The sequence below is a fragment of the Perna viridis genome, chromosome 6 (genome assembly GCF_037379345.1).
Source record: "Perna viridis isolate PV_CMFRI_1.1 ecotype Kerala chromosome 6, ASM3737934v1, whole genome shotgun sequence".
Taxonomy (NCBI): Eukaryota; Metazoa; Mollusca; class Bivalvia; order Mytilida; family Mytilidae; genus Perna; species Perna viridis.
In genome coordinates this window covers 5658664-5671069 of record NC_142450.1, presented here as the reverse complement: position 1 = coordinate 5671069, position 12406 = coordinate 5658664, and the positions used below count along the sequence as shown (strand labels likewise).

Sequence of the window (12406 nt, the reverse complement as noted above, 5' to 3'; positions counted from 1 at the left end):
AAGCCTATTTGTTAGAGTTCTAGCGCGATAAAAAAAGTCTGCGTAGTTTCGGCAAGCTCTGGCATAACATATGAGTTGTGATATGAACACTCCATACGCAGGAGCTGAAGGGATGTTGCCACAGATGGAAGGAAAGTTAACAATTCTGAATGAAAAGTCATCACATTTGTCGTAAAGTTTGGTCAATAGTTTTCCTTTACCATCGATTTCTAAGTGTAGGTCAAGATATGAGGCTGACTTCACAGTGTCTGTAGTATCCTTTATCTCAAGTTCTTTTGGGTAGATGCGATGTATCAAATCCCCGAAATTCGGATATTTTAAAGATAATACGTCATCTATATAGGGGAAACTGAGATTGAATTCTCATTGCTTTTCCTGACTTTCCGTGTCTCTGAAGTGCTGCCACAAATTCTACACTATTCCGTACAGTTTTAGGAGAATGCACAACCCGAGCCCTTTCCTTAAATAGATATTGATATTTGCATGATGTTCCTTCAAATTTGTGTACAAAATGCTAGAGTGCTCTTTTTGTACCTAAATTACTCTGCCATTTGGAAACAGTTTTTAAATTTACATGTACCATGTAGCAATGTACATTTTTTTTGTAGCTTGGAAATTAGGATGGACCCAATCAAATAAAGGAGGGTACTTAAGTTGCTTCGACCAAAATCATAAATACACATTCAATACATTTTAGTTGAAATCATGATTAATTACTATTTTGATATAATTATTCCATGGTATAGAAAGATTTGTTAGTGTAAAATTATTACCAAAATAGCTTTTTGGATGAAAAAGACATTTATGACTAAAGTAATTTTCTACCAAAATGTATTTAAAAAAAGTGTCAAAGACAGAAATGGCAGAATTTCATTTAACAGGAATTAGATGTCTAACAGAACAGGCCTGAAATAGGATCCTACTATATGGGACCCTGACCTGATGCTGGATACCAAGTATCAAGAAGCTGTGAACAACTCTGTAATCTTGTTTTTCATTTTTCTTTCAGTAAATACAAATCAGAATGAAGATGCCTCCAGCAGATGCTGGTCAGATGATGGTCCATGGCGGACCAACTGGAGGAGGTGGGACCATGCCACTTACTAGCCTCATTGAGGTTATTGTACAGAGAACCTACCATGAAATGACAGTCTTGTCAGAATTGTAAGATAAGGAACAAATTGTTGTTTTTTTTTTTATTTGAAGAAAAATATTTTTAAATGATGTGTGGTAAATGCAATATCTGAATGGAGGTTATCCAAAAAATGTCAAATGAAAACCAAAATATATAGCACACATTTGAGATCATTGTAAAGTCATAATGTCTAGAAGTCTTTTTCCACATACCGGTACATTTTCCACCATTAAACATTTTTGAAACCAACATTTTCCCTTTTGTAATGAAGCAGATTATTGAAAATAACATATTACGAAATAAATTTAAGCACAAATTATCTTGAGGAAGAGGAAAAATACAATATTAACATGAATTTACAATATACATGTATATGACATTGCATTGTTTTCTTTTTGTATCTGTTGGTATTTGTTTAATTTACAACTGACTATGCATATTGCAAATTTGTGTTCATATTAAGTTAGGAATACATATTTTCTTCCACAGCTATTTCTGTATATTATTTTTTTTCTGTGATTTTCAGGTTGCCAAGGAAAACTGACATGGAAAGGTATGTTTCATGTTAATTTAAGTCTTGCATTAAAAAAAAAAGTATAATTTGAACTTTCCCTGGTCAATTTAATTCTAATTTAGAAAAGAATGATAAATGATAAATTTCTCAATGAAATGAATTGAAACAAAAAAAATCTTAAATTTAGTTTCTGCCATAAAGAAAACTACAAAACAATTACTTTTATCATGTAACTTTGATTCCATTTCAAGAGCAAAAGATTCCGACAATGAGGGTTTCATAGATGTTTTTTTGTTGTTTTTTTTATTTTCATTTTTATGCTCTTTTTTTTTCTTCAGAAAAATAGAAATAGTCCAGTTTGCTAGCAGAACAAGACAGTTATTTATTAGACTTTTAGCATTAGTCAAATGGGCTAGTAGTGCTAACAAAGTCGACAAGTGTACAGTAAGTAGCTATATGGAATACACTACTGATGTTCAGGGGTTAGAGTTTGTTCCCTTGATTAAATGAAATCACCTGACGAACTTTCTTTGGTAAATCAATTAGATCAGATAATTTTGTACCAGTTGAGAAACTGGAGATTTATTTCATTTTTGTGATTTGGGAGTTGCTTTAAGATGACAGTATTGCTATCCTCAACATGGAATAGGACTCTAACTAAACATCTAGTTCTTATTTTCCCATATTTCATGAGTTGACAAAATTTTACAAATCATCATTTGTTTGACTATTACTCAATTAAAAGAAAATCAATTGCAAAAAGGACAACCACTAAACATGTTGTACTAATGATAGGTTAACTTACTTCTTTTATCTTTCTAGGAGATCTGTAACTTTTTAGAGCAACAGTCAATGTTATACATCGATACAGCTGATACACTTGCTAAAATGGCCAGAGAAACACTAGTCAGTGCCAGGTAGGTCTTTTTGCCACTGTATGAAAATGTTATCAGCCTTGGAATAAAGTCACAAGCTTAAAGTCTTGCACCTGTATATTTAGAATGGTTTTAATGGATAATGTTCAAACCCAGCAGTACTAACTTGCCAGTTATGCTTTAAAATGTTTTTAAAAAACTGAATTGTATATTGTTGATCAAAAAGTTACCAGCTAAAACTTTTCTTTGTTTTCTGTCAATGATAAGTTTCTGTTTTATTTTTTATGTCTGGGTTTTAGACTTACTGCATTTAGAAAAATGCCAGTTTGTTTCCTTTTCTAAGTTATTATAATTCAGGAAAAATCAGTTTTAATGAATTCAATATTATCATGTTTAGATAATATTTGTGACATATATTTTCTAATTGTAGATTGCCCAACTTTTCTTTACCATGTGCAATAGATGTTCTAACACTAGGAACATATCCTAGATTACCCACTTGTATACGGGTAAGTGTAGAAATGTCAGATGGCATGTGGTTAAGTGTAGAAATAGTACATTTTGAATATCTGTTTTAAGGTGTGAAGTCAATTGTGTATTTGAAAATTAAGGGTGCATGTCTGCTATTATGAATAATGATCATATTTGCTATTATAAATTTCAGTTTGACATACATATATGATGAGTTTGTCTTCCTGGTTTCCATGACCAAGTTTATTGTCTTGGCTGCACAAAAATTAAGAACTTAAATTTCACTGACCATATTTTTTCAAATGCATATCTGAGTATTGCTTAAGAATCAACTTATCATGGATGTATGTATGTTTGTAGGAGAAGATTGTTCCACCCGATTCCATCACCCCAGCTGAGAAACGACAGACATTAGCCACCCTAACCAAAGTCATACAATACAGATTGGTCTCATCTGATCTGCCATCACAGATGAGGAAACTTAGAATTGGTATGGATTAATTCCTTAAGCACTTTTGCTTCACACAGTAAAAAGTAAATAAAAATGAATTTATCAAGGGGTCAAGTAAAACTTGAAACTTATTTCAATTTGAAAAAATTGATTTTGAACTTGAGTATTCATTCTTAAAATTTCTTAAAAATGAAACAAGTTTTGATATTTAAAGTCAAGATTTTTTATCATTTCAGAGAATGGGAGAGTAAAGTTCCATGTGGAGCATGAATTTGAGGTTATATTAACATTGATGGGAGATGGCGCCAATATTCCATGGAGATTGCTAGATATCAATTTTCTGGTGGAGGATCCAGATACAGGAGGTAGTATTTACTCTTATGATTCTTAATTGTTGATTTTCTTCTTACTTGAGCCTGCACGATGAAAACGAGAAAATCTATCCAAGTGAAGATAACCAGTGATAATCTGTTTTTCGCTATTTTGCCCATGACCTTGTACATATTATGTCTGACTATGGCATGCATGTTCTTAAATGCCAAACACAGAACAATATTATCAGATTATATCAAGTAAAATCAAAGATATGACAACATACAACAGTGTTAGGATTATGGATATTTAATATAAATGACCTGGACAAAAATAATCATAATAATTTCTCATTATTGAATCTTCTCCTAGAACCATGAAAAAACACTGAAACTGATCAAATTAGGTCTCAATCAGTGCTCATCTTGGGTAAAAACTATAATCCGTCAAAACCTGTCTAGCTCTAGTTATGGACTGTTTGTAGTTCACACTTAAAATATATCTAAACTCTTGTTTGTTTGTTTTTTTTTTCAGATGGGAAGTCGCTTGTGCACTCATTACAGGTCAACTACATTCACCAGTTGGCACAATCACGATTGGTGGATAATAATCGACCTCTTCATGACCTTTACAAAGTTTTACGTATCCTTTTGTTTGTAATTGCCAGTACCTTCTACCATTTCCTGTCACTATACTAACAATGCAGCTGACCTCTGATAATGTTTATGTCTGTTTTTCAAAGTACAAATGTATGTAGGGGATGGAATAAGTGACATATTGTCAAAAGTGTAGACAAAAGTATGATTTAATAGTAAAAATAGCTTCTTTGATTTATTTTTTGTATCTCAGTTGTGTTTGTATTTTCCTCAGGTATTGATATCACATATTGATCCAGAATCTTTGGAAATCTTAGGTTAAAATCAGGTGAAATTCATGTGAAAATCATGTGATATAATTTTGTCTGTGTACCTATTTGAGATTGATTAATGGGGTTTAACGCCTGAGCAGCAATATTTCAGCTGTATTCAGGCGATGAACATGAATGGATGATAAAATGAACATGAAGTGATGACCCCTTTGAGACTCTTAATACAGTTTTTCATGAAGAACTGCCTTTTCCAATATACACTAATAGTTATACATGTAATTCTTCCTAAAAAAATAACTTTGTTGTTAAGAGACATGTGTTCTCACTAACATATATTTTTATTCTATTTCTTGAAATGTAGGCCCTTGTTGAAATCACATGTGCTAGTTGTACTTCAGGATGCCAATTGGTTGTCTTGTGGTAGCCAGTTTGCCGTGATTGCATGGGGTCATGGGTTTAAACAATAGCCAAGTCAAGCCAAAAATTTGAAGTGTCTGCTTCATTTCCAAGCTCATGGCATATTAGAGATAGAGTATTCAGTAAAAGCCATGTCATGAATACAGGGCGAATTACATTCACATTCTTTTGCACCTTTGTATTATTGGTGGAAATAACATTAGTGACGTCGCCATGAACTATATCTTGTATATAATATGGTTGAACTTGACTGTGAACTTGTTATGTTATTCTAAGTTGCAAAACTGACCAGTTTGCTCAGAGTCAAAATAATGTGTCCATGTGACGTGAAATGCTTACCTACTTGTTGTTGCTTCTGTGAGCTTGCACATTAAAAAATATGACTCAGTACCTATGTTGGACAAGTACAAAGCAGGGTGTGTTTGATTAATTATACATACTTGTCATGAAACTCAAGAAGTATCAACCACAATAAATCAATTATTTATATAACATATCAGGGTAGGAAACTCACGCAGAGTCTAGCTAGTACTGAATACAATTTTTCAATATATTTACTATATGGCTATACTAATTTTTGCTATAATTAGCCACCCCTGCCAAAAAATAGCCAGTCACGGGCTGGCGGACAGGCTACTATTTCTAAATCTGAACATATTTAAAAGTACTTCCTTAGCATTGTAAGATTCCTTCTGTCAGTCACTACAGTTAGAGGTTCTAAATAGTCAGGTACTGAGGCTGATTAGAGAGAGGATGGGGGATAATATACGAGTAGAGGAATATACAGTTGGTCGATGTCTGGTTGTGTCATATTGGAGAGATCAGACCAAGAGGGAAAAACAGGATCCTGTTGGTAAGCATGAACTTCGTACAGCAGGTCCTGCCTAGTTGCCTTGCAAATGTTTTACATCATAGTATAGGATAATGTATTTTTTTCATTCCGTTGCGGGATTGACATACATTACCTGAAAAATGCTTTAAGTGATTTTGTTTTTTCCTTGATAAAAGAATACTTCCTCTGCTTTATCAATGTTTTAATGTTTTTCATTTTGAAGTTTTTTTGTTAAAGGGGGGATAGTCATATCTTGAGCTAAAAAGTATCTTTTTAACTGCTGCAATCAGAATAATTCAATGGTAGAATACCAGAGGGTGATTGAATTAATATTTACATGTACTTATATTTCTTTTTCATGTAGTTTACAAACTGAAGATCCACGTGTCAGAAGAGGATGAAGGAAAGCCATTACAGATCAGTCATAGTCCTGTCATGTCAGCTGAGGAAAGTCATAGAGTTGGATTAGCTATCAAGGTAAGGTCGTAGTCTATACATGTAACTTCAAGGTAAGGTCATAGTCTATACATGTAACTATCAAGGCGAGGTCATAGTCCATACATGTAACTATCAAGGCGAGGTCATAGTCCATACTTGTAGCTATCAAGGTGTGGTCATAGTCCATACATGTAGCTATCAAGGTGAGGTCATAGTCCATACTTGTAGCTATCAAGAAAAGGTCATGGTAAATATAATCCCCTGAAGGCATCTAAAGCAAAAAGAAATTTGGGTATAGGAAACATCATTTACCAACATTATAGTGGCAGATTTATAGTTGTCATTAGTGATATCAAAGATGTTTAACTACTTATCTTATATTTCAGAGTAACTACTTATCTATAGAAAGACTGTTGATGCAGACAATAGAAGTTAGAATCCATGCCAAACTAAAGGTATAAATATGTATGATTTTCTTAGGACCATATGTATCATAGTCAATTTTTAAAAAAAAATTGTAAGTGTTAAATTAGTTGAAAGTTATGAAGTTGTAATACTTTGATTTATTAAGACGTCAAAACTAACAAATAATTTTACACTTATGTGTAAAGGACTGTTGGTTATTATTTTGTTTGTGTCTGATTACTTATACATGTAGATAAATCTTCATGATGTGCATTGGTTATACATTTAAAATGAATAGACCAATAAATTTGATGTATTTATTCCAATGGGCAGAGACTGAAACAACAAGTTGACATGTATGTAGCAATTTTAGAAGAAGCACATATACATATATATGTGTATAATCAAGTACAGATCCATGTAAAAATCAGACATTTCCTGTTGTTAAAGTGATACATCAAAAATAAGTGACATGAACTTTGCATAAGAAAGTCTTATTAGTAAGTATGAAAAGTTATTATATATACATATCATTAAAGTTGTGAATTAACTTTTTAGGAATTGTCCAAGGAATTTCAGAAGTATGTTACCGGACAGTGTAAGTAATTCTATACATTACCCAAGGAAGTTGTTACCAGACAGTATAAGTAATTCTATACACTTCCGAAGGAAGTTGTTACTGGACAATGTAAATAATTCTATACACTACCCAAGGAAGTTGTACCGGTCAGTTTAAGTAATTCTATACATTACCCAAGGAAGTTGTTACTGTTGTAAGTAATTCTATATACTTCCAAAGGAAGTTGTTACCTGTCAGTGTAAGTAATTCTATACACTACTCAAGGAACTTGCTAGATTTTACACAGGAAAAATTGCAACAAATGTTTCAAATCATAAAAAACAACATATGTTATGTATTGATATGAATTTATGTTTATCATATAACTTGCTGATACAAGGTTTTTCCATGATTTAGTACTTCAGTCCAACAAACTTAAGAAAAACATATGTTACAATTACTGTTGTGTAGAGAATTTAAGATTTGTCTGTCTGTCTGTCATAATACAATTTGTCATTGAATTTTCTTTACTTTACGATATTTCATGATTTACCAAATTTTTAATCTGAAAAACTGTTTACATGCTGTTCTGGCTTATTACCCTGCTCCAAAGGAGAAGTGGTATACTGTTTTACTCTTGTCCTTGTCTCCATCTGTAACATGTTTTTCTCAGCAACTACTCATCACAGCAGCAGCTGGCGTGTTACATGCTGGGGTTGTCAGGCTATAATACGGAAAACCGGACCGCAAACCATAGTGGTGCACCGTGTTGGGAAAGATGCCATGTTCCTCGCACGTGAAAGAACCCTACTGTGGTATTCTCCCGGTGTAGGAACCATAGGGCTCCGCCACAGCAGGCTAAATTGTCCGACCCTACCCACCTCTCCCTATTTTCAGTGGCGATCAAAATTTGTAGACCCCATTGTCCTTGTGTCCCATCCCTTTTTCATTTCATCATCATTTCATGTTCATTTTATTATCAATTTTATGTTCATCGTCTGAATATAGCTGAAATATTGCTGCTTGGACGTTAAACCCCAACAAACAAACAATCTTTCTGTGTGAAAAATACTGATAAAAAATAATAACTTCATATTTTTACATGATGAAAGTTTAAGAAAAGCGATAAATAGAAGATTTTGTATTGCAGTGCAGAGGAAGTAAGCAGTAAAATATAGATTGGTCTTCATATTTCAATATGTTTTACACAGAAAATTCCGACAAGGAAAACAAAAGTAGAACGAAACTTACGAAGTGAATAAAAATTATAATTGACTTCAGTACTTTTCTTTCATGAGTGGAAGGTTGAGGATTTTTCTAAGCTTTAAACCAATTGTCATCTAGAGGGAAATCAAAAGTGGACAAAAAAAGTGTCATTTTGAATTTGAATCCTTGTAGATGTTTGATATAGACATGTTTATTCAGGGTTTCAGTTAAACAGGTTATACTGTATTTTCATATGTAGTCATTTCCCATGTTATTCCCTTATGAATGTATTCTAATGAGTTTTAATACCTTTCTGATTCCAGGTGAAATGAAGGACCTACCTGTAGCTTTACATATCCCAATCCTGAATCCAACCCTGGAGTTTGAACATTTCCGTGTCATGATGGACTCACAGAGAGGAGCTATAATGGTTTCACTTTGTAGTGGGGAGGGTAAATAAATACGTAAAGCTATTAACTTTAACCATTTGACTTTTTAACTTAATGCTTATTTAGGCAACAAGGCATATTCTAGGATTGAGTGAATAGCCATAGGAGAAGTGACTTCCAGGAGTGATAGGGTGAAGTGAGTCTGGAATGGGGAGAGATCATACTTTGCCGCTAGAATTTTTTATCGCATTGATATGATGTTGTATCTTAAGGACATGTATCTTCTAAATAATAAACAAATAAGATAAGTTTAATACTGTAATTTCATTTTCTATACATGCAGATGAATAAGTACATGTATAATAAGTAACTGTAATTGAAGATAGTAAGAGATCAGATTGTCATTGAGAACTTGTTTCTTAGTAGCATGTTCTCAAAGTCTAAGAATGGTCTGCACCTTCATGTGGTCTTTTCCTGAAAAAGAATAAGATATTTTATGTAAATCATCTCTGTTCTGACATTATGATGAGTATACTTGTATTATAATTGATACAAAGCACAAATCAACCTGCAGACATGCATGTACATGTATGTTTACATGTACATTGTTTAGTGGGTTTATTTTCAAATAATTAATATTTATAGTTTAAATTGATAAATCAATGACTGCACCTTGATATGGCAGTCTATTATCCAATAAAATTCCCTGATTTTTTCATAAGTGAAAATAGTTAGCTTAATTATTTTTATTTTGGCTTTATCAAAGCAAAGTTTCACTTCAGACCCACGTGCACTCATACACATAACTGTGATCCAAGCTAAACCTACCAATTAGTAATTGTTTTTTAAAACCATTGACATCACTTTTAGAGTCTCTCATTGTGTAAATAAATTAATTGTTGCCATCAAATTACATATTTAATCAAGGAAAACAAAATATACATGTACCTTATCTTGTGTGATTGTTTTCATTTGATTTTGAACTCAATAAGTTGAATATGTTTCATTCAAATAAGTTCTGATGGTTTTATCCATTATCCTAGTCAATAGAATGGGTGAAATATTCCCTGGATTGCTTTGAACTGATGAAAATTAAGTGAACTTCTTCCAGTTCAAGTTTTGTCTTTGTTACAAAAAATGCTGCCGTTGTAGTTGTTTATTACCTGGAAGGACTAGAAATTTCTCTCTTTCCTCAAATTGCACAGTGACTTCACTTCTCTTAAAAGAACACGAAATGGCAACTTTTAACTATTTTAAAAAATTCTTGGTGACTTAAATCTCCATTTTGCCGTCTAGATTATGCCCTGGGCAACTGTCTTGTACAATCTAAAATGCACACAAAAATAAATTAGCACAGAGGGATTTTGTTGTAGTCACTTTTCCCAGTAAAAAGTGTCACATGCTTGCAAACATTTTTGTTATGGATCATACTGAGTGAAAGTTTGTTTTTTTTAGGGGGGAGCTATTGCACCATCAGTAAACGAAATGTTATTACAATTTCTGAAGAAAAAAATATTATGTACTGCTGACAGTTTGAGATAGGAAAAGCTCATATATCAATGCGTGCATGCCATTCATTAAAGACTTCATGGATATTTGTCTTTTTTTACAGAAGTTCAAGAGGTGCAGGATTTAGAAGATTGTTTGAACAGTGGAGAATGGAAATCTCTTGGAAAACTTATCAATAATTTGAGGTAATGTTGAATTTGTTAAGAAGAGCTCTGTTATATCTGGTCACAATATTCTCAAATAATTGTTTTGTTTGTAAAGAGATGTTGATATGAAATTGAAAGTTCTACAAGTAAACAAACCAATTGCAGTAGAGACTAAAAAGTTGCAAGTGCATATGCCGTTTTTCTTTACTATAAGGCAAATTTATGGAGGCAAAAAACCTATGTAAATTTTTTTTTCTTTGAATTTAAGTGTCAGTCTCTGTAAGAATCAGGCAATGGGTGAAACATGGTATGAAAAACCCATCATTTTGATAGTGTAATCTAACTATCTGCACCATCAGAATCAAGGAAAAAAGACAAAATTTCCCATATCATGTTGGTGCATTTAGTTATAATTTCATTGAAATGCACTGAAAATGAACATTTCAAGGGCAGTTAATTCTGTGAAAACCTCATTTTTCTAACTCTATTGAGTGATATTACATTGTCAGATCAGTGAGATTTTGACGTCTGATTTTTCCCATTTGCCTGATTATTACAAACACTTGCACTTTATAGCTTACTGTAAATTAAGAAATTATTGTCAGTATAAGAAAAAATGCGGCTGACTATAATTTGCAATAATCTAAACTTTTATTATAAAGTTTGTGAATGAGTAATCAAGGAAACCAAGGTTATAGCGGTAATCAAAAGAATGTAATCCAGGGACAAAGACCAGACATGGAAAACAGACATATGCAAATACAGCATTTTTTTCATCTGTTGACTTTGGCTTTGACTACCAAATACCCTCAAAACATGCTAAATTGGAATAGTTGATGCATCATCAGGTAGTGTCACAGTCCTAAATTATTTTTACTTCCACTTTCAGACTTCAGTTAGTGTTGACAAGATGTGAGAAGTCAGTTCAGTACTTGCCAACAGTATGCCAGAGACATTTACCTCTTGTTAATATGCCTGGGCATCCATTGGAAGATGTTTCAAAGTCAAGATTTTATATTAGGGTCCCTAAGCAGTCATCTCATTACTTGGTAAGTCACTGCAATGATAATATATGTATGTGTTTATATGTACCCTTTGATTGTCATGACAATTTCAATTTCCAAAAATTGGTGATAAGACCTTTGACGTGATCATAAAACTGTCATGAATATTTTCTTTGAAGAACATTATTATATGATTTGAGGAACAATCTCGAATTTAAAACAGTGAGAAAGAAGATTGATTGCAGAAACTGCTGAAAAAAAGACACAGTGCAAACATTTATAGGTGAACAATATTTTTTTATTACACAAGAAACCATAAATCAGAATATTACAAATAGGCTTAAGTGCCAGTCCACATTAAATTCAGACACTACCTATGGTACAGATGATTCATGGTGTAGAAAAACCCACGGAACAATGATTTTTCGATCTTCAGATGTTATATTTTTAGGGGACATAAGTCTTTTTTGTATTCATATCTGCATTTTTGAGAAATTCATACATTTATCTCCAATTAAAACAAACCAAATCAAAGGAAATCAAGAATAATAACTCTTGTAAGTGCTAATTTCATGTGTAATCTATATAAATTTTATCTCAAAAGTACAAGACCCAAATGAAAAACTAAGACTGGTTATGTGATCTATTACTGTTTCTGAACAAGAAATAAAACTGAATTCGGAGGTTTTTTGAAATGCATGAATCACCATCTGTCTGATTTTTAGAAAGATTACTACTTAACAGATCTGATGATAGGGTCGTTTCAATTTTTCATTACCCTTAGAATCATTTAAAAATGTAAGATCTAATGTCTAAATTCTCATTTGAACCATCAGTTAGTAGTATTAGATGAGAGAAGGATATAATTTTCCTTT

At 32.5% G+C, this 12406-nt stretch overlaps 1 protein-coding gene and 1 long non-coding RNA gene across 3 annotated transcripts in view; one reads left to right on the top strand and one right to left on the bottom strand.

The window, feature by feature from the left end:
- Nucleotides 1-12406, top strand: part of LOC148613338 (mediator of RNA polymerase II transcription subunit 14-like) — a 29121-nt gene that overhangs the window by 1899 nt on the left and 14816 nt on the right. Inside the window, exons 2-16 of the mRNA XM_088586692.1 lie at nt 1010-1164; nt 1662-1688; nt 1988-2093; nt 2472-2566; nt 2955-3033; nt 3356-3485; nt 3683-3811; nt 4293-4400; nt 5729-5896; nt 6240-6352; nt 6700-6768; nt 7277-7316; nt 8807-8935; nt 10485-10566; nt 11417-11576. Coding sequence (XP_088442818.1) covers nt 1025-1164; nt 1662-1688; nt 1988-2093; nt 2472-2566; nt 2955-3033; nt 3356-3485; nt 3683-3811; nt 4293-4400; nt 5729-5896; nt 6240-6352; nt 6700-6768; nt 7277-7316; nt 8807-8935; nt 10485-10566; nt 11417-11576 — 1575 coding nt within the window. The 5' untranslated portion in view covers nt 1010-1024. The remainder of the gene's footprint in view (nt 1-1009; nt 1165-1661; nt 1689-1987; nt 2094-2471; nt 2567-2954; nt 3034-3355; nt 3486-3682; nt 3812-4292; nt 4401-5728; nt 5897-6239; nt 6353-6699; nt 6769-7276; nt 7317-8806; nt 8936-10484; nt 10567-11416; nt 11577-12406) is intronic.
- On the bottom strand, nt 9196-12398 carry LOC148613339 (uncharacterized). Of its 2 annotated transcripts, none has more exons than XR_015923347.1 (4): nt 12310-12398; nt 11488-11584; nt 9821-10198; nt 9196-9346 (listed from the first exon to the last, which is right to left on the bottom strand). It is a non-coding gene; the product is annotated as an uncharacterized LOC148613339 (long non-coding RNA). The 2 variants fall into 2 exon arrangements; XR_015923348.1 differs by having other exon boundaries at nt 9208-9346; nt 10036-10198.